A 25,555-nucleotide genomic window follows, 5' to 3' on the forward strand; every position below is an offset into this window, starting at 1 on the left:
AGTATATGTGAATTTATTATAATTTATATGAGAATGGTTTATGTTATGTTTATGTTAATGGCAAATATTTTATAAACTCTGACGACGGAAGATCGTCGCTGGTGAGTTATTATTTCGTGGTGATAATATCTTGTCTCGCGAACGGCAACGCGGCATATTATATACGTGAAAGCGTGGTTGTCAGAAGAGCGGCAATTATTCGCAGTTATATCATTACCTGCATCGAGACGGCCTGGCGCAATGCAGGTAGCTCTTTGCAGGTTCTTGGGCCCTACCTAAGGGTAAACGAATTCTGTGAAGAATACCGTGTCTGAGATTCAACGTCAGACGCAATGTTGGGCTTCACCCAGACACGGCTTCCTAATACCTGAAAACTTTATTACAAAAACTGAGTTTGTTCTGTACGTTAAATTCCCTCCCTCAGTTGAGAGTGGTAGTCGAGGCTCCTTGAAGTGACGCGTCCTTGCCTCTTGGTCAGTGGCTCGTGTCGACTGCAAGTTCCTCGTTGAGAAGTGGTGATTCGCAGAGTGGATATTAGAATGTGTCCGTACTCGGAGAGGGTAACTGATCAACTGAATGTCGACGATAGGTGTCGAGACACATTTGTGCTCGACTTTTATACACGCGTTGGCGTATGGTTTCGCAGATTTAAGAAAATGCGATTGGCCGTGTCCCTTGAAGAGGGAGCACGGCAAATCGCGTGATTTAATTGGTCTCTCGGTGAGTGGTGGGGTCACCGAGTGTACGTAGAGACTTTCTTTGAAATTTGTATATGGACTATTGTCACCGATAAGCCTAATGCTCATCGCGCACTATGCCCTGCTGACAATAGTGTCTTGAAGTTCAGGTTGACTGTCAGGTGCCGGTACTCCGGTAAGGCGTCCCGTCACACATTATCACTTCAATTTCAAATATTTATTTGACTAAGATGTACGCCTGGAAAAAATGCATCGCTCTGTTTTTACACTATAACGTTAGGCTTGTCATCCCATTATGTTTTATCCTGTGATGTTCGTCGTGTCTGCGTTCATTATTTATGCAACATACATCGTTACGATCAGGTATTTACCGCTGGTTTTTCTTTTTCTTGGTTTTTCGTTTTTTGTTCGGCACATATTGCCTCGATACTGAGATTTTTTCTTATAAAATGATTTTAAATCTAAGTTTACTATATTCATGCTATCGATATTCTGTTTTCATCTTTTTATCTTATTTTTCATCTTATTTTTCTTCTGTTACCTTTTGTTCTCACTTGACACATATGTGGTCAATAAATTAATATTCGTTTTGAGGAGGGCCCCCACTCGGGCTGAAACGTCAACAATTTTTTGGTTGTTCTGTTGAATGACCTTCATAATCAAGATTAAAATTTTAATTCAGTATGCATAAATCCCAATGCTGAAAGATGATTCGAATCTCATCGCTGTTGTCAAAAGTTGACATGCGTATGGTTTGTGTGCATGTTTTTCTCGGTGTGCAAATGATTCGTTGAAGACGACAGGCGTTGAAATAATGAAGATTTCCTCCTCCATGGCACGGAGCAGGCAACGAAACAGCATTATCGCTGTTTCGTTTGTCAGAAATTCATTTTGCACAAGGTGTTAGCTTGAGACCCAGAGCTATCAGGAACTCCACGTTCGGACATGTTAACGGTTCGGGATTTGATCTATGACTGACTGATCCGGCCATGCTGACTTACTAAGATAACTCTTTTTGGGTAATCTGTTATATACCATACATATCTTTCATTGTGATTTTATGTGTAGTCTCAGAGTTATAGGTTCTCTACGAAAATTAACTAGGTCTCCGTCTTGATCGACTTATCGGAGCTGTATGTGATCTATGGTCTTAGCGGTGATCGGAAGGTAAATGATGTGCGTTGGCACTTGCATAATCATACATCTCCGCGGAACGATAGGGAAAAATTCATGAATAGTATGCACTTTGCGTTCGTTGACATAGGTACCCGTTGTAATGCTGCATTCGACTCGCAACGCATTGACCTTGAAAATAGCTACAGGAATATTCGATTAGTGAATTGGGTCAGCTGCCAATACGCGCGGTGTCAATCCGAGAAGCTGACCAATAAAATCGTCTGGTTCAAAATTTATGATGTGGTTACGTTGGATTTTGCTGCATAACGTATTATTGTTGGGCCTTATATTGATTTCGATATCGGTATTTTTTAACGCGTTCTGACTATACTTTCCAATATCCTCAATTCCGTAGCTGGCAGTGGATATAGTGACTACCTCATCAGCTACGTATATTTTATTTTGACCGACAGCAACGTTGGGAATGGAATCGTAGGTTAACAGTTTAACGCGGCCGAGGACATAATTTTTGTTGAGAGGAAGTTCGATCGGAGGAAAATATTACGCTTCGAAAATCGAAGACGTTCCCGATATCGTCAACGTTAACGAATGATCCATGACCGCAAGTGTTGGACTCACGTTATTAAATTGCTGGTTATGTGTATATAGCTCACCGCTAGAAATTTCAGACACAAGTGTCCGCTATCGAATGTATCGTTATCCTGATATCCTTTATCGTTGTACTTAACGCTACCAGCACCGAGATATTTCACGAGGTCTAACTGACGTTGAAGATGAGCGAAACTGTCGAAATATACGACATCGTTGCCGCGTTTCTCATATGCAACCCAGTGTGTCACAGGGTCATCCTTATCGTTAAGATTAACGACGGCTGTCTCGTTTCCTCACTGCCCGTTCTTGGGCATTTCATTGCGCACAAAAACATCTTGGAAGTAGGGAATTTTCATTATTTTTGCCTACTTTAGCAAAACCCAGTTGCTTAAGGTAGTAGTCCGGTGTGGCGACCGAAATTTAGACGTTTTTTCATGATTTTTTTTTACAAAGTAAATAAAATGCTATCGTTCTAAAATTTTTACATGTTTTTATTGGTGTTTTGAAGTATATAAAAAAATTTTTTTAAAGTTAATTTTACATCAATTTGTTTAAAATTTTTGACGTCAATATGGAGTCCTCAAAGAAAAGATGAGTTGGTTCGGGGAAACACACAGCCTTCCAAAGTCATCTGAAATAAAAAATTCAAAGAGATTATTATTCTGTAGACTTCATTCTAGGTCCCGAACCTAAAATATACATAAAAATAAAAAAACAGAAACAAAATGGCGGACTTGTGAAAAAAGTTCTCAAAATCTAATTTTTTTTCTTCATAAATTGTTTAAATAAAATAGTTTATAATTAAAAAATTAAATGTTTTAAAGGTTCGGCATCTAGATATGTGTGTCTAGAATAACGGGTTAAATTTTTAGCTAAATCGGTTGAATAGTTTTGAGTCAGTGATTCCCCGAAGTTTCGAAAACATAGTTTTGAGAAAAACGCTTTTAAAGTTTTGACAACAGATTTTTTTCAATAAAATTATACTTACATTAATCAGCTATGCCTGGTGCATAGAGCAGTCCTTCCGTTTCCTCAAAATTGTCATTTTCAGCAGCTTTTAGAGCTCTACGTAAAGTTGTGGCTTCTTTGGAGTTGGCTTCTGCAGTTTTCTCTGCCCTCAAAATCCGTGCATTGTCAACATCGTCAGCGTAGTCTCTGGCTGTTTGTCCTAATGTAACGCCCATTGTCTCCATAATTTTGAGTACAGGTAGAAAACCCTCATTAAAGATGCAAGCGGCGGTATAGGTAGCAATTTCCAGAACGTTTTTCCCAGTAAAAGTATGCTTCGGAGCAAAATTCCATACACAGTGATTAAAACTTTCGTTGTTATTTTGCGTGTTCCCGCCCAAGCATCTTTTCAATAAATCGTCGGACGCCAAAGTCTCGTACACAGGTTTTATGAGATTTGTAACTTGTTCGTCAAACGTTACTGGGTGTTCATAAGTGCTCTCTTGATTTTCCGCTTTGAGCTGTTGATACTTGCACCAAGAATCTGAGCAGTAAGAGTGCTGAGGGTTTTCGTCTGTTGATGTCATGTGGTAGAATGTAGCCCACACGGCTTTCTTCATTTCTTCGAGAGAATGACAGTTTCTGGTGATTGCCAAACCGTAGTACATAGACATTTTTAACATAATCTTGTTAGTTAATTGCAACGGTTTAGGTTGTGGTGGCTTAGCGCTGGTCGACGAGTCTCTCTTTATCCTACGCTTTTTCGGAGCACTTTCCTCGGTACTCTTCACTTTTACGGCCATCTTCGTGTTCTTAGCTGCATCCAATTGTTTTTTCACTTTTGCGTACTCGGTAAAAGTTTTTTTTACACCTTGAAGTGCTCGGTACATTCTTTTCTTCACATGCAATACTCAGTCATGGTTTACTTCAAAGTCACTGTTATCTTTCAGTTTTTCTGCGCTTGTACTCACAAAATCAGTATCAGCTTCTGCAGTAAATTGATTCCCCTTAAATGATCTCTTTCTTTCACCTTTATTCTGGTGCGAACTTCCACTAAAGCGCTTGTTTCCCATTTTAGAGCGGTGTGTATTCGTCGAGTGCAAAACGTTTACTGATGAACTGCTCAATAGTACAGCTCGGTATATTGTACCAAATTCTTATATTTTGTCCATGTAAGACGAAATTTTTGGCATTATACGTATACCTGGGTATACCTGGGTTATACCGGGGGTATACCTGGGTATACGTATTGTATACCGGACAATAAAAGAGGTGACGGTCAGAGCAGCTGCTGCTGGCGTGTCACACGCTTTCATACACACTACGGCGCGCTCTCTTATTTTAGCTATAACTTTAAGAATAATTGAAATTTATGTCTGAAATTTTTACAGCATATTTTTAAGATGTTTTTCTTCCGAAAAATGTAAAAAAAAAAAAATCGATTTTTTGAACCCGTCACACCGGGCTACTACCTTAATGCTCGACGTGGTAGCTTCACACTTAGTTTTTCAAAAGATGAAAACCGAAACCCTTATTGTACGGTTTAAGGTGTGGACCTTTACCTTATGTGATCGATTCCATCCTTTTATCATGCCGTTTGCTTTCTATCAATTTTCATTGGCCGCAGGCGTGTCATTTATAGCCTTTGCTATACCCGCAGCACCTCCCGCTAACACAACCTTAGCGTTGAGATCAGTAAAAGTAGGTATGAGGAAAGGTAGATTTCCGCCAACTTTTGAGGGTACCGGTAGGGCACATGGTGATCGGACGTTATGTTTACTGCCTGCTTTTTTCACAGCTTCTGGAGCACCTTTGAGTATAGACTCCACGCTTGTTTTCACATCGTGGTTCAGAATCATAGACTGTTTTGCCGCACGTACGATTTTGTTCCAGGAAACGTTCTTTGGATTTTGACACACCATGCCTAACTTTGTTTTTACCTTTATCGTGTTAGCTACAGCCCAAGCAGTTGCTTTTTACCTAATTTTGCGTGCTTTGCGATAACCCGCTCCAGACTTTTTCGGTTGTCATTTTATCCGCGGCGCTTCTAGCTTCAAGGTTCTCGCGATATTCCGGATACGCTATATCGTGTCCCTTGCACGTTGCGTCGAGAGGATTGATACCGGAATCGTCTCTTGCGAGTCTTTTCGTCAACCTCGTACCAGGTCCGCAGTATTGGTAACCGAGAAAATGCAACTTGATCAGTTTGTTGATAATGTTATTCACCAAATCCTTCCCACCTTATCGCTTTTTTGAGGTTCGCTCACGATCGCATGTATGCGCAATCATGTCCACTCTGTGACCGAGGGAAAGTTTTTATAAACGATGCATTCATAGAAAATACAGCCAGTCACGTCCGAGATGAGGTTCGAAACATAATCGACCAAATTGCCTGTGGTGAATTTCGACAAATTTACGCAGCAAACTACAAAACGGAAAAAACACCATGGTAAATTGTTACCGAGTACTGTACGTGCGGTATTCTGCGAATCATCCAACTGTGGTAAAACCAACGCATTATTTGCGCTGAAACCGCATCCAAACAGTTTGAGGTTCGAAAACCTCTACGTTACTATGAATCTCTTAATCAACCGAAATACAAGTTTCTGAGTCAAGTGCTCGTAAGTGTCGACGGTGTTGAGTACTTTCCCTTCAACGAACATGAGCACGTCATTGCACCGAAGGAGACGCAACCACACTCAATCATGATATCCGATGGCGTAGTGCGCGAGAAGCAGGGTACGCTCTCACTTCTGCATGGGTTTTCATAGGTTCTGTATGGGAGCATCTCGTGCACGACAATGCCAACTTGCTGGTCTCGTTTGAATGAGATGAGATAAACCTGAGACATGTATACAACGATCACGTGAACACCGATATGTCGTACACACAGTTCGATGACTTGTGTATTGCATGCTGAAACGGTGATACATATGGGTTCGTAGTGATCGACAAGATAGCGAGATCAGTATGTATGTGTATGTATGTAATATTTATTGTTCCCCTTGGGGTTACAAAGACTCCCATTTTCCTCTCCCTTTACAACGGTTTTACATGTTTTCTTAACCTATTCTTATTCTATTCTTACATCGTACCTTATCGTTATTTATTCTCTGATTTCCTGTGCCCTGTGCCGTTGCCTTGCCATTCCCTTACTTTCCCTCTTATCCTTTCCTCATTCTTTATCCTTATCTTCACTTAACCTTATCCTATCTTACCTTATTCTATTCCCTATTCGTCCTCATCCTGCTCGACTTCCGTTTCCCATTCATCTCTCACTCTTTCATTCTCTCGTACATCCCTGATCCTTTCCAGTTCTCTAATCCAGACTTCTCCCGCCCGCTCATCACCTAACATCTCCCTCACCACCTCTTGCCAGCTTTCCCCCCTTTTATCCTAGCCCGCGCACCTTTCCCATACGTGCTCCCATGTTTCCTCCTCCCCCCCCCCCCCCCCGCACACCCTACACCTTCTCTTTTCCTCTTCTTCCCAGTACCTTGCCTCCTTCATCTCGCTTCTTAATCTGAATCTCACCCTTGTTCACCTGCTTTCCCCCCAGCCCTTTCCCAGATAGCCTGGTAAACCTTCTCCTTTCACTAACCTGTACCATCTGTTGTATCTCAATCCCCCTGTTTTCTCCCACCTCTCTTTTCTCTGTTCTTCCCTCTCTCTCTCCTCTATTTCCCTAAAATCCACCACTCCCCTCTCCCTTCTCGCGACTACCTCTCTACTCTCTTCTCCCCTTTCCGCAAAGAACCTTTCCCATTCTCTTTCCCATCTCGACCCCTGCCTCCTAACTTCTACCTTTTCCCTCATCTCTTCACAGCATCTCCTAGCTAATTCGCTACCCTCCCCTCTCTACATCTTCCTTTTAAAATTCCATGCCCTTCTTCCTGCCCTAATCCCTAGCTTCACCCTCTGTTGCTCCTCCCTTACTAAGTATCCCGGTGTTCGCCCATTCACTCCTAACGTCCATCTCAAAAATCTATCCTGTACCGCCTCAACCGCCCTCCACTCTCTCCACCCCCATTTCTCCGATGCATACTCTATTACCGTCCATACTAACCTGTCAAATAACCAAATCCGTTTTTCCCAATCCCTCCCAAACCTTCTTCTTTCTATCCCCCATACCTGCCTCATTACTACCCCTGCCTTCCGTACTCTCTCTTTCACGTGTGCTTCCTGTCCCCCGTTACACTTTATCATACCCTAAGTAGCTAAACTCTTTAACCTCCTCTGTCTTTTTCCCTTTTTATCTCGAATCCATTTTTTTTTCTGCCACCTCCTTTCCTAAATCTCATAATCCTTGATTTCCCTACATTTACCGTCAGCCTTTTCCTATCTATATACCTTTCTAACTTCCTAATCATTACCTCTATCTCCTCTTCACGCTCCGCTAGTAGCACTATATCATCAGCATACACCAACGTCCATACCCTGCCGCCAGTCAACTTCGACCCCCCCCCCCCAACCATTCTCCCTCTCCCCATTTCCTTTTCTAAATCCGCCAGCAGCAGGCTGAATAGGTGTGGACTGAGCGGGCACCCCTGCCTTACCCCCCTCGCCGTCGAGAACGCCGCTCCTACCTTTCCGCCGATCCTCACCCGACTCTTTGTTTCTTTGTAAATTTCCTCTACCCTTACCCTTAGCCCTTCCCTCACCCCTCTCTCTTCCATAGTCTCCCACATCACCTTTCTGTCCACCGAATCGAACGCCGCCTTCAAGTCCACAAAGAACGTCACCATCTTTCCTTCATCCCTTCCCACCTGTGTATTGATTAAATAGTTCAGCACATACAAGTTGTCAATTGTGCCCATTCCTTTCCTGAAGCCAGTTTGATTATGCGGTATCATCTCCTTCTCCACTACCTCTCTTTCTAACCTTTCCGCTAGTGCCATCGCATACACCTTATACAATGTTGGCATCAACGTCACCCCCCTATACTCTTCTACCCTTTTCCCCTCCCCCTTCTTCATTATTGGCGCTATCAACCCCTCTCTTCAATCCTCCAGCCAGCCCTCCCCCACCCAAACTCTATTACATGTCTTCCATACCCACTGCTCCATCTCTTCCCCCCCTATACCACCATACCTCAGTAACTATTTCATCCCCCCCTGGTGCCTTTCCATCCCTCAGCTTTCCTATTACCTTGCTGATCTCTTTCCTCTGCACCTCCCTTTCCCCATCCCCCTTCCTATTTGCTGTCCCCCCGCCTTCTGTTACCTTGTTCTCCACTCCGCCTAATAATCCCATAAAATTCTCCTTCCACTCCTGCTCGCCTATTTCCTCATTCACCCTCTTACACTTCTTTCTTTCCCTGTTAACTATCTCCCATACCTTGCTTTCTGTCCTTGCTTCCGCTGCTTCTTTTATGAATCCCTCATTTCCTTCCTTTTTCCCCTCCTCGCATAGCCTATTATATTCCCTTCTTTCCTTTTTATACGCTTACCCTTTCCCCTCCCCCTTTCTCCAGTTCTCTAGACTCTGCCCAACTTCCACTTTCTTTCGCCTACATTTCTCACCCCACTAACATTTTTTCACTTTACTTCCCCCCCCTCCTACTTCTGAAGCTCTTCTAAACTCCCCTATTCTTTTCGATAGAGAGATCAGTAATGGTCGGAATAGAATGGGATTTGAGATTTTCATAAACTCGACAATAGCATAAAATACACTATCATCAACGGTAATAAAACTGTAGCTTTCCAGAGCTAATTGCTTCAACGTCCAGGAAATTCGTAACGAAAAAGAAGACTTGCGTCATATTGCTCAAGCGAATGATGCAATTCGTCGTAAGCATAAAATTATCAAGACGGGAAAAGAATCGCCGTAGGAAACAATGACGGATGTCTTTAAACCTCTTTCAACTCCGCTGCAGGAATTAGTCAATGTTTTTCAAGGCACGAAACCTATCAAGGAAGAGGCGAAGACGAAAATCAGATCTGAAACGAAGGATGAGCCGAAGAGCGAAATGGAATCCGAAGCAGACTATTCTTTTGCAACTGCAGAAGAAGAGGATCAAACTATCACAGAGTCGTAAGATCAAAAATGGAATATCTTGAGATGCTCAACAATAAACAAAGAGAGCACGAGTTGGGTTTCGTGAACAGGGTACGGAGCCTCTCTACTGCCGGGCTGATGGTCGGTGACTAATCGATAAGCTTCGAGCGCAATTCCGTTCATATAGGTGGTACGCTTTATCCGAAAATTCAGGGACTGCTCGAGCTGCTGTTTGAAAAAATGTACAACAGCGCTCGCGTTACCAGCAGGGACAAGGAGAATGACAGAAATATCCTTTTCGCAAGAAATGCTCACAGAAAATACTATAGCGCCACCGAGCCTTTCCGAAACGCTCAGAGGGCCAAATTCGAGCCTTTAATTGCAGAGCTGCTCAATATTTCTACATTAGTCAAAGCCGTATTCCCCTAGTAAAAGATGTCGAAGCGTATGGGCAAAGGTGTTTTGCTACCTCAGGCTTGGGTTACTCGATAAGGTGTTGAAACAGATTATATTTTCTGAAACGACGCTAACGAGTTGGTGCAACGTCTTCGTTTGCTTATAGCCGCTCAAGCAGCTGGGAATACAAGTTACAACGATGAATTATGTCGATTCTCGAAGAATTATGGGAAGCCGGAATTATTTATCAGCCATCTCTCGTCGTTGATGTGTTCAGACGTCAGCTGAATAAAAATACAGCTGCGAGCACTCGCGGGCCTCCGGGTGCTGCCTTTCAAATAACAGCGAACGGATATTTTGATATACAGAACCGAAGACTGTGCAACGTTGCAGATTACGCAGAGCCAAACAATGCTGTAACTTTAAAAATCTTGAGTGAAAAATTCGACCTTCTGCAGAAACAAATTAACAACCTCGATCAAATAATCAAAGCTTCGAGATCCCCACGGGCAAAGCCTTGGATACCTTCTACGAAGATTTTAGAGCAGGCAGAGACCTGTCAATTCGAAAAGCTGAAATCATTTCCAAATTGGGCACCAGACTAAGAGCATTGGAATATGACCGAAAGAAAGCTAGCGCTGGTGCATAACCTGCATAAGCCTGCATGCCGGAATTGCCCGCGTCGACGTGTAGACGTGCGCGGCGTCGACGAGACCTGGCAGGTAGATCTTGTTCATATGACGTCGTACGCTCGAAAAAACAAAGGCTACAAGTATATGCTCACAGTCACTGATATTTGTTGAAAGTATGCGTGGCTGTACCGATACAGAGCAAGTACGGGGATGATGTTACAAAGGCGACAGAATCTATGTTAGTTCAAGGACGGATACCAAAAAAATTATACGTGGACAAAGACACGGAATTCTACAACTCAAAATTTGAATCTCTTATGAAACGCTATGGGATCAAACTTTACTCCACGTACAGTAATTTGAAGGCGCAGATCTGTGTACTCTTTAATCGTACGTTGAAAAGTGAAATGTGGAAACAGTTGAGTACGCAAGGAAGCTACAAGTGGCTGGACATCTTATCTGATTTGGTATCAGCTTACAACAACACAAAACACCGAACCATACAAATGAAACCGTTGAGAATGAAAGACAACTATTACATAAGGCGTCCGGAGGGCTTCGAGCGATACTTAACATATCGGTGTTACGCCCCGACGTACCGCCTTGGTGTACCTTTTATAAAATTCCATTCCAATTTATTTCTTCAATTTCTTCAATGCACAGATATTATTTCATCAAAATCTCATATTCCAATAACGGCGAGTTCCACCCCTCCTGGCAAAAGTCAGGTAGAGACCAACAATGATCCCTAGTATAAGTTTCGACTTTTTTTTATTAAACTGGTACCATGAAATGAGATGAGGGACTGCTGGATTAGCATCGGTAGCGCTCAGCCTGAAAACATCCCTCTTTTTAAGTTAAAACTATAACCAATAACTAGGATAAACCACTACAAAAGGGTGAACACAACATCTACACATTATAGTCCTCCGTATACACAGTGCTTGAAGAGGAGAAACTTCTTATTTACACATAAACCGGGCACAGGAAAACAAATTCGAACTCACTGGTGATGAGAGAAATTAACGACAACAGAGTCAGGGCGGCTGGGTGGTCTAGTGGAGTATGGCTCCGGTCAAGCATCTCTAGACGCCAGGTTCGATTCCTGGCTCCGTCGTTAATTTTTCGAAATCACCAATTTTTCGAATTTATATTCTTTCAACAATATTCTTCTCGTAGAAAAATGATTTGCACATCCGCATATCATTCATTAGACGGCAATGCTTGTCTTACGTGGCTTCTCATCGGAAGCAAGGATTCAGAAGGGTAAACACAACATCTACACATTATAGTCCTCCTTATGCACAGTGCTTGAAGAGAAGAAACTTTTTATTCACAGATAAACCACTACTTTTGGAACCACCAAATTAAAATAGAATACTTATTAGGATGTATGAATGAATGTGTGAATATTGTATGTAAATATCTCTTGTTCATATTTTTAATGTGTCACCGACGAGATTGAGAATCGTCGGAACACCGTCGAAGAGCGTGAAGTAACGCTGACCGTGTGGATTCGGGTACCGGGAGGTCACCCTCGCACCTCGTTGGTTAATTACCGTTGTAACTTATTACAACTGTAGCTCCTTGGACCCTCAGGCCCAAGAATACGCGTCTTTCGTCTGTCAAGTCGCGAGGTGCGTGAACGTCAACCCGTATTAGCCCTTCTTGAGTAATAGTAGCGTTCGGAAAATCTTAGTTGTGACCGGCCTAAAGTCTCTTGCTAATTTGTCGAAATTCGAGCGTTCATATTATCCTATGACTTGAAAAGACTCACTATCTTCTACGTTCCATCTTTCCTGTTCTTTACTAAATCTAATTATTTCGAGAATAGACATTTTTATGATATTCCATTTTCTATAATTGAATCAAGTTCGGTCCACATTCAATCGGATCTGGTAATATTAAGTGCTTATAATGATAAGCAGTTACATTATCACTTTCAAATAATAATCGTTAGAATACCTTCCAATATACATATATCAAAACCGCGAGTGAATCAAATTGACATTTTCAACCATAGCTTTCGATAGTAGAGTATTATTCTGAATTTACAAAGACTAAGTGCTCAACGTTAACATCGTTAGGAATCATCAACCCTTCCGATCTCGAGGTGAGGTCCTGATCCAGAAATTCTACTGACGCAGACCGACACGATCCGATGGCTCTCAATCTCGCTGTATTACATCTAAAGATGAGTCACTCCGAGTGCTAATCTCCAACATTGAACGAATTCTAATGTTTTCACCTGTCTAATCAAAATTTAATATCATAATATCCAGTCAAAAGTAACACAAGAGTTGGTGGCTAGCTTCACTACCCCAATTAGATCAAACATATTGTTTCCAAGATTTAAGCACAACTTGATATGACAGCAGCAAGAATTGGTGTCCAGCTGTAGACAATTCCCTTGGGAATTTAGAGAGTTATTCTCCGGTTTTCAGTTCAGCCCCACTTTAAATTTGATTTAAGATAATCTAAAAAGAGAGATACAATAATCACGACCAGCTAGTTATAACTACCGTTCAGGATAGATGTTCTTGGTATCAAACAATAAAATCATTTAGGATAGAATAACACACGATTCGCTAAAACACGTAAACGGTCAAATTTAGTGATTCTGCAGCTTCTCTGCATTTGAATATAAATTCGTCCGTCGGCGTGGATCGTTATATGAACTCAAACGCTTTATTAATTGTTACTTTCGGCTTTTATGTCATTATCACCATTCATTGTTATCAGACATTTCAATCACCAAATTATACAGAATATACTTCATCTTTCACCAGTTAAATTATTTCAAAATATTTATCTTGAATGACAACCTTTTCCCATTTGTATTATAATAAATTAGCCCCAATCATTTGACCAAACCTCACAGACCTGTACAGAGCTATAGCAACACGATCCTACAAATTACCGGCTTACCGAAAAGTAGGTCTTTCTTAGTTTTAATATTATTCATTGTCGTTACGTGGGAGCATCTTTGATTATTTAATAATCATCAACTACCACCGCTCAGTACACTCTCACCCCCACGTAACACCGGTAAACTTCAAAACTGGTGACAGAGATCGAATCAGCAAATTCAAAAATATCTACGAGAATGGTTACACTCGCAATTGGACGACAGAGATATTTACGATAAGCCAAGTGGACAATACCCATCCTGTGACGTACAAGCTCAAAGATCATTGAAATCAACCCATCACTGGTGGTTTCTACAAACAAGAGCCCCTCAGGGTTGAACATCCGGACATCTATCTCGTGGAGACGGTTCTCAAGAAGCATGGAAAAAAATCATCTGTAAAATGGTTAGGTTTTGACAGTACATACAGTAGTTGGAGAAATGAATCTGATATGTAACATTATAAATTAAATGGATGATATTTTTGTGTAATAAGAATGTCTTTATTCTACACCCTATAAATTGAATATGCGTTGGGATTCGACGCTATACATGTGGGGCATTACACGCCGAATCAACCACTTTTAAATCCGACCCCTTTCAATTTGGCTGAAAGTTTGTTATCCTTCTCTACTCTATGAAAACAGTTTTTCGGAATTTTTTCAAATTTTTCTATCAGATCCCAAAAAAGTTATGAATGTTTAAAAATATGGCTTTTTTTTCAATAGTCATGACTTTCCCAAAATTTGAAGTATCGGGCCGTTTTTTTTTTTTGAAAATTTTTGTTTTTTAATGTCCTTTTTGCAAAAAAATACGAAAAAATTACTCAAACCTATTGTTACGTCCGGCATATCGCCACACGTCTCCCTCATCTTGCCACCCTCCCATGATCCTTGCAGTATCCTTATCATTTCATTCCTACCCTCCTATTTCCATTCTGGCTCACGCCACTCACTTTTTGCCGACTCTGCTACTTGTATTCCCCACCACTTTGCACACTTTACGTCTAATCCTCTTCACCTCAGGCACTCCAATTCCAATGTTTGACACGAACAAGTCTTTCTTTCCAACACTCAACAATCTCACGTATAACTTTACTCATTAATTATGAACTACACCCTCTGCTCGAAACTACTCCACAAATTATCCAACCAAATATATAGTTCATACCTCAAACGCCCAAATGTTATTCAACCATGATTCAAGTTTCTGTTGTCTCCGGATGTAAAGGCCAAGGCGAACTAGTTTGTTCCTCACCGCTCGGGAAAAAACGACGTCCACGGACGTAATATTGATGGCCAGCGGTGGTCTTCGCTTTCTGGAACCTAGGTCGCCGTTATCAAATTGTAAGGGACATATTACCCGGTCACGAGATTTTAAGGTCACGCTAAATAAAGTTTTGAAAGTCGATCATTACCCGTTGCCTCGGGTCGAAGAAGTGTTAGACGTGTTGAGAGGGGGGAGAATATTCACGAAGCTGGATTCATCTGAGGCATACCAACAGTTGCCGTTAACCGAGAGGGCGAAAAATTAGTGGTGATAAGCACTCACTTGTGTCTGTTTCAATATAATCGTTTGCCGTTTGGAGTGTCCACCCGACCGGGTTCTTTTCAAAGGGTGATGGCATCTCTATTGTTAAGAATACCAGGGGTAATCGTCTTCATTCATGATATTTCGATCGCCGCGTCGGAAGGAAAAAAACACCTAGATTGGGTACGAGAGGCGGTTAAGCGATGCCGGATTGCGGTTAAAGTATGAAAAATGTGAATTTGCGCAACAGGAAACCGAGTATTTAGGATTTCGAGTGAATGATAAAGGAATCCATCCCTCAGGAAACAAAATAGATAGTGTAAAAAATGTGCCAGCACCAAAAAAATGTTTCAGAAGTGAAAAGTTTTTTGGGCTCGATTAATTATTACGCACGGTTCATTAAGAACATAACAGATAAACTTTACCCATTATACGAACGTTGAAAAAAAAAGATTTGAAATGGACGGATGAATGGAATCGAAGCTTCACTTAGATTAAAAAAGAATTGTCAAGTGAACTTACGCTGGCACATTTTGATCCAAAAAAAACGATAGTGGTTACATGTGACGCATCGCCGTATGGAATTAGCGCAGTATTATCACATCCGGAAGAGGACAAATATGATAGGCTGATCTGTTTTGCGAGTTGGACGTTGACAGTGAGCGAAAAGAGATACGCGCATCATGACAAAAAGGGCTTATCGATAGTATTCGAAATTCGTAAGTTCTATCAATATTTATATGGAAACCAGTTTACTATCCAAACGAACAGCACCACGTTGTCAAGTATATTTCACCCTGATAAATCGATCCCTGAGATCTCAACAGCACGTTTGCAGCGTTGGGCTATATTCTTGTCGGTTTTTAAGTATAATATCAAACACATTCAAGGAAGAGAGAATTATACTGGCTGGCTCAGTAGACTACCAATTGAACATCTGCAAAAATTGGAAAAAAAATTTCAAATACTCCAAGATATCGATTATACGTTCATGAATAGTATAAAAGAATCCGATTTTGCCTCGCTCGACTGAAGCATGGTACGGAAAGCTACGCGTGAAGAAGTTGTATTGTGCCAGATAATAAGATATTGGATGGACGGATGGCCAGAAGCCAACCTGAAAATGGAGGGGATGCAGAGCTTTTGGGAGAAACGCGACGCGCTCTCAGTTAAAAGCAATTGCGTATTGTGGGTGTACCGTGTGGTGATCCCCAGCCAGCTGAGATCGCTAGTGCTAAAGGAACTTCACCATAGCCACTTTGGCGTGGCACGTATGAAAGCATTAGCCCGATCATATGTTTGGTGGCCCCAAATAGATAAAGATATCAATGAAATTACGAGCGCATGTTGGCCTTGTTTAAAAACACGTAAAAATCATCCCAAAGTACCTCTTACTCCCTGGCCGTGGCCACCCGTCCAATGGCTTTGTATTCATGCGGATTGTTTAGGACCAATCGGCGGGAAAATGATTTTGATAGTAATTGATAGTCATTCTAAATGGCCGGAAATATTCGTTATGTCGAGTATGAGCGAGGAAACAAAAATAAATGTATTCCAAGAAATGTTTGCTAGGCACGGTTATCCTGCGCATATTGTGACGGACAATTTTGCCACGTTTACGGGGGAAAAATTTCAGTGGGTACTCTGAGAGGAGGCATTAGGCATAGAACGATTGCGCCGCACTGTCCGGCCACAAACGGAGCCGCAGAAAACCTCGTAGATACGTTCAAATGAAAAGTCAAAAGCATGATGGATGATGGCATGTCATTGCAGTTACCGGTGCGACAATTCTTGTTTGATTTTCGAGCGACGCCCCACGCGACGACACAGAGATCTCCAGCCGTTATGATGACTAATAGAGAATTAAAAACCCGATTTTCTATTTTACACCCACCGTTGGCAGCAGAGCATGTTCAGATCCGCCAAGAACGGCAGATAAAAGATCACACGGGCTCGCGAAGGATAGATTTGCGGGTGAAAGATTTAGTTGTAGCAAAAGTTTTAGAGGTGGAGGGGAGGATTGGGCGCCGGCCGTGATGATACAAGAATGGGCGCCAGATACGATGTACGATGTTAAGACAGGAGGCGGGTTGATTTGGAAAAGACACATGCCAATCAGTTAATTTCAGCAAAAACGAGCAGGGTTGCGGATACGGTTGACAACGGCAAAATGGTCACAAAAAACAGAATCAACCGTCAAGCGTTGAACCACGACGATCAGAGCGAATTCGCCAAAAGAAAGATAGAAATGCGTGAAGATAGTTAAAGGCAATAGAATTAAGAAAACAATGTATATTCATCGTATACATAAGGTGGTGGTAACTACTACAATATCAGGTACAAGCCGGCTGGCAAACATAGCGGGGGAGGGTGCGGTATCCCGTTCCCGTACGGTGCTGCCACGCACATTAGTAAGATAAGGAACCGAGACTATGGTAAAGAGTGGGGGGCAATACAGTCAGTCGGTCTCGGACGCGCGACGTGTAAGCTCGAAGTGGTCTCGAGAAAATAATAATAAAAGACTACAATACAAGGCGTATACTGTGTTGTTGATTACGTTCCTCTCCTATTCCCAAGTCACCGCATTACCAATCACACGTCAAGTTGGAGACAACAGGCCAATAAGCACTCAAAATATTCGAAAACGACATCAAAACGAACGACATCAGCAACAGCAACAGCATGAAATCTCCCGGAGTAACTACGTGAACACCAAAGTAGTGACTAGCGCTAGACAACCACGATAAAATACGAATCAATCAAGCACCAAGTATGAGACCAATTTGGGAACTCATCTTCCACGAACTCACTTACGACGTCCACCTCTGCTTCACCGACGATCCGACACTGGACACCGGAGACACCACATGCACTTACCCCAGGACAACTACACCGGCAATCTACAAGCCTCACAACCAGTCGACTGTGCATTTTTTTTTTTTGTGATCTTATACTGCATCCACCTGTAAGTTGTTATAATTTACCTTGCTAAGTTAACCTACATTTTTCACTACCGCAAAAGCTTGAACACTAAAGTACGATGCCCGACACCCAAGACGATAACATGTCATACGTATTAGCCGAAGACGCTATGCAATGGGTTCAGCCCTTCAACGGGTATAACATTTCAGTAGACGACTTCATCTTCACAATAAAACAGGCTAACTCACTCGTACGACCGAACAAAAAATCAATATTCGCGAAAATGATCTTGCTCAGAATGACTGGAGATGCAGTAAAAATATTACATGGCAAAGAGTTCATCACGATAGATGATATTATCAAAATTCTCGAACGACCTTTCCAGACTCTCAACGATATAAGCGACATGTTTATTACCCTTACAGGAGGCAGCATAAAGCAAGGCTCATACAAGAATGTTCTAGTTTTTGGCGGGAAAGTAGATCGGTTAACAACGAAATTGCTAACCACGATTCTAGCCGAATATTCCCGCCACAGAGTCGATGGTTGGTTGAACCACATTGACCAACAGAGCCTACTGACTTTCATCAGAAGTCTTCACGATGAGCCAGAATTAAGGGTAGTCAGTCATAGATTAACCACACCCAGCGGCGCGATAGAAATTACTTTCGGTAAAGAGCGTGAATTGATGAGGCAACGACTATCAAGTGCTGGTCAGCTCTGTTCAGCCAATCTTCCTCTTCTGTGGCCGTCAACAGCCATTTCTCTTCCATCCACATCTTCACCTCCGACATCATCTCTACCTTCGGGATTACCACCACCCACCCCCTCCCTGCCATCTCCGTTTCTGCCGTCCACTGCAATCCAATAACCTCACTCACCTCCGCCCCCGGCGCCGGCCACATACGCACAAGCAACATCCGAAAACGGAACCAGTGATCAGCCTGACATAGTTCAGCAATTTTGAAGCCGTTCAAGTCACTCGGCCGCGGAATGCCGCCATGTTCTCAAACAATTCTGCACAAAATGTAAACGAATCGGTCATTGACACACGTTGCCGATTTATCGATACTTATAGACAGGACCGGAGTCAAGAACATTACTGTAATTACTGCAGACGGTTCGCACATATAATTGACAAATGTAGAACTCGCGCTTATAATAACGTCAACCGTAATTCAAACTATGACAATAATCAGATAATGACCGAACAGTCCTTAAAACCGAACGACGCCCGGTGTTCTCCCGGCGGCAGCAATAAACAGCGTTCACAGCAAATCACGTCCTCATCACAAGATCAATAAAAGACAAACCACCAGTGATTCAAATTAATGCCCCTAAATTGTACGAGAATTTGACATTCATAGTTGACACAGGTGCCCACGTAAATCTAGAAAAAAATAGCGTCACTAGACCAAAAGTTCTGCGTACAGCAAAAGAACGGCTATCCCTTACCGGTATTACCAACCAGACAATCGACACAATTTCTAAGACCCAAACTCACATCAATGAAAACAGCCACACGTTTTATATGATCCCAGATAACTCCCTTACTCAGCAAGACGAACCCCTGAGGGGGTCGCACCTTTAAACGCCTGTCGTGAAACAAAACCCCTCGCGTTCGAACATCTCCTTCACGACTGTACCTCTGACGCTACCAGATCAGCTGACATATTACACGTATGCGATTACGATCTTGCTGGCTCTGACGTAGTTGCACACCTTACATTAAGTAACTTTAAATTCTTTCACAACACATCTCAGCAAATTTTTCGAGTACCAACGTTTGGACTCACCGATCTCACGCAATTAAACACAAAACCAGACCAAGTCTAAGTCCTTCCAGTAAAATCAAACTGCCAAACGTCAAACACTGCAATCGACAAGACTTTCGAAAGACAGAAAGATATACCCTGGACGAACTCGATCAAATACCGACGAATCAGGCAATCCGACTCCACCTAAGAAACGGAGCAACCCACAACCGACGGTTATTGAAAAATCTTTCGATTCTTCACGCAGCTAATCTTCTGACGACGAGGCACTCATGTTGTCACTTCTCCACTGTAAAAATAGCTCTCGTGATCCCGCAGTTGAACGTTGTCAAAAAATCTATACCTCCAGTAACTTGGAATCACATAAAAAACCGAACTTAGCACACCAGGCTGACATATCTGACAGTTCCGATGACTTGATGACACCCAACTCCGACTCAGAGGGCTATGACGCAGACTCAGACGAACGACTGTCCAGGTGTTCTAACTCAAAATACTATAATACACCAACGTACGCCGACTTTTTGCTAGACAGACGGCATCAGCCGTTAAGACGCAACGTCAATATCAAAGAAACAAATACCGACTTATTCGACCAGAATGACAACTTAGCCCACTGCATATCATCCGATTGCAAATTATCACAAGGTGTTGCCATAAAATTGGTGTAAAGAAAAATCGTAGACCGAACCCAACTGAACGGATTTTCTCCGGCAGTTACCGACGTCATTCCGACCCCCCCACACGGTGATAAATACATATACAACTTGGTGACTGAAACAAAGTATTATGAAAACCCACTCCAAAAGACTTCTTCCAAACCCTGACAAATTTAAAAAATATTTTGTTCGAAAACAAGATAAAATCCATATCAATTCCAAGACTAGGCTGCGGACTGGATAAACTAGATTGGAAGTCCGTACGCTGCATGATCCATTATATATTCAAAAACTCTGACATTAACATTAAGATCTGTAAAAACGACAGTTCATCCTGTACCACTTGGAATCAAGCCGATCCAACAGCTGTGCAGGTCAGTGTTTCAGCCACTCTTTCGCCCGCTGCACCGCAGCCACCTCAGCCTTTACCTCGATTTCCCTTCTCACCTGTTAGTGACACATTAAACCCCCCAGTAGCCGGATTCTGCAACTCTCTACCGAGTACTATCGATAACGTTACGTGGCGACGTTTGTCGCTTGCACTATCGATGGTTGAGACAGACAGTGATTCTGTAACTACGCGTCATCGAACAAAATCGTTGCAAGATGTGCTGTGTGTGAAACGACAAAAGTCGACAACTTTTATTGAAATGTGATAACGTCGCATATTACTATGAATTGTATAGGGACTTTAGTGATTTTAGGTAATATAATGTAAAGTGTCGGTCGCATCTGTGTAAATTTATATAAGCGCGGTTAGCTTGCCCGTTGTGTCAACAATAGTGAAACTGCTTATTCCTTTGTTCAAACTACCGTACTTTAATTATTTGAACCTACGATAAATTCTGTTTATATCTTGTTTCAAACTATGGCATCGTAAGTATAATATAACAATTATACATCATTTTAAAATCTGATGAAATTGAATATCAGTATGACATAATTTATAAACGTATATCTAAACGCTTTGTAAAAAAAGAATTAGAAGCGGACGGGCGACGGATGCACAATTAGCGGCAATGGTGCAGTTTTTCGAAACACACAAAGGGATTGCGGAAGAGAAATTCCTAATTATGAATAAAAAGGAAGAACTCCGTAAAAAATAGGATCAATTGGCAAATGCTTTAAATACAGCAAAAGGTGCAACCAAAACCACAGCTCAATGGCAAGTAGTACGTATAATCCAAGACATAATATTTTTAATTATATTTTACCAATTGCAATATAAATAACTTGAACGATCAAATTTCATGTACACAGACTTGAAGAGATATGAAATGTCGAACATCACAGAAAGCACGTAAAATTACAAATCAGCGTAATGCAACAGGCAATAAAGAAATTGACGAAGTTCCATTGACACCATTAGAGCTAAGAGTCATTGGAATCATTGGCAAAAACTACGTTGCAGGTAGCTTTGATTGTCCAGGTAGCGTTCCTGAAAAAGAGGTATTTATTATATAGTTTGTGGAAATTATATTTAAGTTGACATTGAAGTAGTTGAATACATGATTTGTAATATACTATTAATACTCCCATTGTAACATTGAATTTTTGTTTCGTTGACTTAAAATAGGAGTTACAAGAACAGCTTGCTGCAGGCGACTCCTCACCATTATTAAAACCTCCACGTGTAATTAGCATCTTTGACCACATAGCGAGTACATCAACATGCACTGATGTTTTTGAATCAGACGTTGCCAATGACTATGGAGATAACGGTATGACTTTGTTATTATGAAGTATTCTGAATCGTTGTTCCATTTCAAACATTATTATTTTTAATACCGATAGAAAACCCCAATGTTGACCTCATTGACTGGGAATATATGGAATTGAGCAACACCGATGAAGGCATTGCAGAAAGTAAAGTGCAAGTCAAAAATATAAAAGAAAATATAGAAAAACACGCACTAATAGAAACATTGGATGTACAAAACAAATCGGCAGCAGTCAATGCCAAGAGCCACCGATACTTCAAAGATTAACAAAACAAAAAACCTTACACAACCGACAGTGCCCCAACTACAGGACCAAGAGAACGTATGTATTCTCAATTTGCATTGAACTTAGAATGTTGTACGTGATTCTGTCATAAATGTTACATGTGTACAATATCATCATTTATGAATTTTAAAGAACACTGATACGATATCGAATATAGACTATGTAGTAACAATTATGCTATTCTGTTTCAAGGAAGACAATCTAAACAATTATCTTCTACACGGGACCAGTTTGCAGCAATTGCTGAGTCACATGCCCAATCAACGATGGTTAGTTGTAATTTCAGTAAAACTGCTATCTATTTACTATATGATATAGGATAATTTTCATTTACACAAACTATTTTCGCAGATGCTAGCTGAAGCTGCAAAATTACAGGCAGAAGAGACAAAGCGTCATGCTGATGCTATGGGTCGATTGACAGAAGCGATGGAACGGCAAGCTGATGCAGCTGTGCAAAACGCTGAAATGAAAAAACGAGAATCGAAGTCATGCCTCAGCTAGTGGAAGTACTATCACAGATTTTACCAACTCACCAATAATAGTACGGTATAGTGTAGTGTAGTGTAGTATAGGACTCCATCGTAAACAACAAACTATTGAACATGGACCAAAGTTTATATCAATAAGTATTATTTAAATTCAAAATGCCAAAACGTATTCTAGTCAAAATATAGATATTATGTACTCGTCTTATGATATACAAATATAATATCAAAATGTTAAACCGATAAGTGATATAGTGAAAATATAGATATATGTACTCGTTTTAGAATATACAAATATAATATCAAAATGTTAAACCAATAAGTAATATATAAGAAATTTAAATACACGTTATAGTTTTATAATAATAATAAATACATATATTATTATTCAGATTTTACAAATTTATTGAAAATTCGGTAAACTAAATTTAATATTATGTCGTATTACATTGTGATATGCCTCGGTTTCACGGACGCGAACCAAGCAAGAACTACCCATCCCTTTGCCCAGGGTACCGCTATCCTTAGACGGCTAGCAGGCCCATACACCCGTATACTTGAGTATGGCCTACGCGCCGCGTCAGCCAAGTCAGGGGTACGGAATTTGCCAGAAACAAAAACATAAAACCACCCCTGACTTGTGCCACCTCCACTGCGATACGTAAGCATATCTTGGGTATATAACGAACGGCCGGACCCAAAAGTCCCAGTGTATTGACATTCATAGTAGTCTGCGCTCCGCTCAGCAAAATCTCAAAATTAAATCAATCGATGAAGAGTAACTTGTTCCCCCGTACCAATATTATGCCTCTCATGGTCTACATCCACCGTAACAACATTATATCTTTCATAATCTAAATCATGCATGTATTAACCGATCTTGAATACGGCGAGCAAGTGCAAGAGGCGGAAGATTATTGTCGTCATCATCATTCATGTTCGCCATGTTAGGTATATTTATTACATATTCATTTGGATCCTCATACATATCTGGTTGTAGCCCAAAATCAATACGCATATTGTGTAATACTGCGCAGGCATTAACAATTTTTCCAGCCATTCCAGGCTCATATTGCAAAACTCTGTGTTTAGAAAGACACCTCCACGTACTTCTAAGCGCTCCAAACAATCGTTCAATACAGTTTCTTGCACTACACAACGATTGATTATAATTGAAACGTTGGGTTTCTTCTCGTTCATTAGGTAATGGAGTCAGGCGTGGTTCCAAGGGGTAACCCTGGTCACCTGATAAAATATTCAACATTATGAGTAATTTATTTATCAATGAATCACCATGTTCAAAACTACTATTCATAAATGTTACAAGTTTCAAGTTACAACTTACCAAAAAGAAACGTTCTTTCTCCTCGATTATATTCACGCTCCATTATGCGTCGTACAGAGGATGTATTCCATATGTATGTATCATTTCTTGCCCCAGGATAACGTGCATTGATGTTTAATATCGTTAAATTAGGATCACATATCTGCATGGAAAACGTTTTCATTATCCATAGTTGTGTGTTTTATTACACTCGTATTTGCTACGTATCTACGTGATAACGGTTAAAAATTGTACCGCTTGCACATTGAGTGAGTGATATCCATGGTGATTAACATATGCCACCTGATGTTCTCTAGGCCCAAACAATGCGACATGAGTGCAATCAATTGCTCCAATAGCTCCTTGAAATGGTTGACGTGCGGTGACAAATTGAGATGCTGCTCGTTGCCGGTCTTCCGGAGTCATGGGAAATTGTACCCATGGCTTTAGTAATCGTTCATTAATAGCATTTGTGACATCACGAATGCACCGGCTCACTGATGACTGACTTAATGAGATATCGCACTGGTCTCCTACTGGACGTTGATAATAACCGGTAGCATAAAATCTCACAGCTGTTAATACCTGTCACGTGAATATACTAAGTATAGTTCACAATAAAATGCAAATGGGTAATTGGCATGCAAACATAATACTCGTGTTTGGACTAAGAGTCCACTGTCCCTCACACGTTGTAAACTAGGCTGTAGAGTGTCAATCAGGTCTGCTGCAAGTTGTGGGTTTATGCGGTATAATTCAATAAACTCTTCATTTGTTAAATCAAATGAGTCTTGCTCTCTTCGCATCAACTTGCGTTCTAATTTTTGTTCTAAACGCCTGACTCTACAATCTAAATTTAATACATCTATCGCAAGATGACCCTCTGCCATCCTGTAAAAATTTGAATGAATTAAAAATTTAAAACCACTTGTATTACACCTCATAATAAGTTTACACGGATGACGCGTAAACATCGGAATGCTTTATAAACAAACATAACCTATCAGTTATCAGATTTCATTGAATCAATCATTTGACTTGAATGATAAAAACATATATAATACAGAAAACTTGGCACTTACCTCAACTATAGCCACTATACTTCAGTATTAATAACCGAATAAATTAATTCACAATGGCATAGAACGTTCTTGTAACTCCGTATAATGGCTTTTAACTCTTTTTCTTTAACCAAAGGCGCCTATTGCGCGTAGCTTATGTAGGTAGTACTATAAAACACAACATTCAAGCCTAAACGAGCGTTCTTCAGTCCTCGTTAAGCTAAGCAACATTCGTCGATAGTTAGCGACGCGGCCGTCCAACAAACATCGACATCACGGCTGTAGAGAATCACTTCAAACGAAAAACGTCGATAGCATTGGTTAACGATAGCGATAATTATCGATAGCGAGTTACAGAATCCGGCTACAGATCTTCTCCCGCACCATAAGCGCGCGTCACACGCTCCTAGCCTCTTTCGCCACCCCCTCTCCCTGCCCAGAGACGCTTTTACAATTCATCCTTCTCACCTTCCAATTACTCC

General features: G+C 41.2%; 1 protein-coding gene across 1 annotated transcript; it reads right to left on the reverse strand.

The window, feature by feature from the left end:
• Positions 1–23,547: 23,547 nt before the first annotated feature.
• Positions 23,548–24,902, reverse strand: LOC124297760 (putative nuclease HARBI1). The gene is made up of 4 exons (XM_046749071.1): positions 24,702–24,902; positions 24,268–24,597; positions 24,034–24,175; positions 23,548–23,933 (listed from the first exon to the last, which is right to left on the reverse strand). Exons 1-4 carry the CDS (start codon positions 24,900–24,902, stop codon positions 23,548–23,550), a joined length of 1,059 nt encoding a protein of 352 aa, XP_046605027.1.
• Positions 24,903–25,555: the final 653 nt, after the last annotated feature.

This window comes from Neodiprion virginianus, chromosome 2, assembly GCF_021901495.1.
Source record: "Neodiprion virginianus isolate iyNeoVirg1 chromosome 2, iyNeoVirg1.1, whole genome shotgun sequence".
NCBI classification, from domain to species: domain Eukaryota; kingdom Metazoa; phylum Arthropoda; class Insecta; order Hymenoptera; family Diprionidae; genus Neodiprion; species Neodiprion virginianus.

Excerpts from the sequence above, each read along its gene's own strand:
- LOC124297760 (XM_046749071.1), bottom strand. The coding sequence starts at position 24,902 with ATGGCAGAGGGTCATCTTGCGATAGATGTATTAAATTTAGATTGTAGA. Across the intron at positions 24,176-24,267 it reads ACTCACTCAATGTGCAAGCG|ATATGTGATCCTAATTTAAC; the intron begins GTACAATTTTTA and ends TTTTCCATGCAG. Across the intron at positions 23,934-24,033 it reads AGAAAGAACGTTTCTTTTTG|GTGACCAGGGTTACCCCTTG; the intron begins GTAAGTTGTAAC and ends ATATTTTATCAG.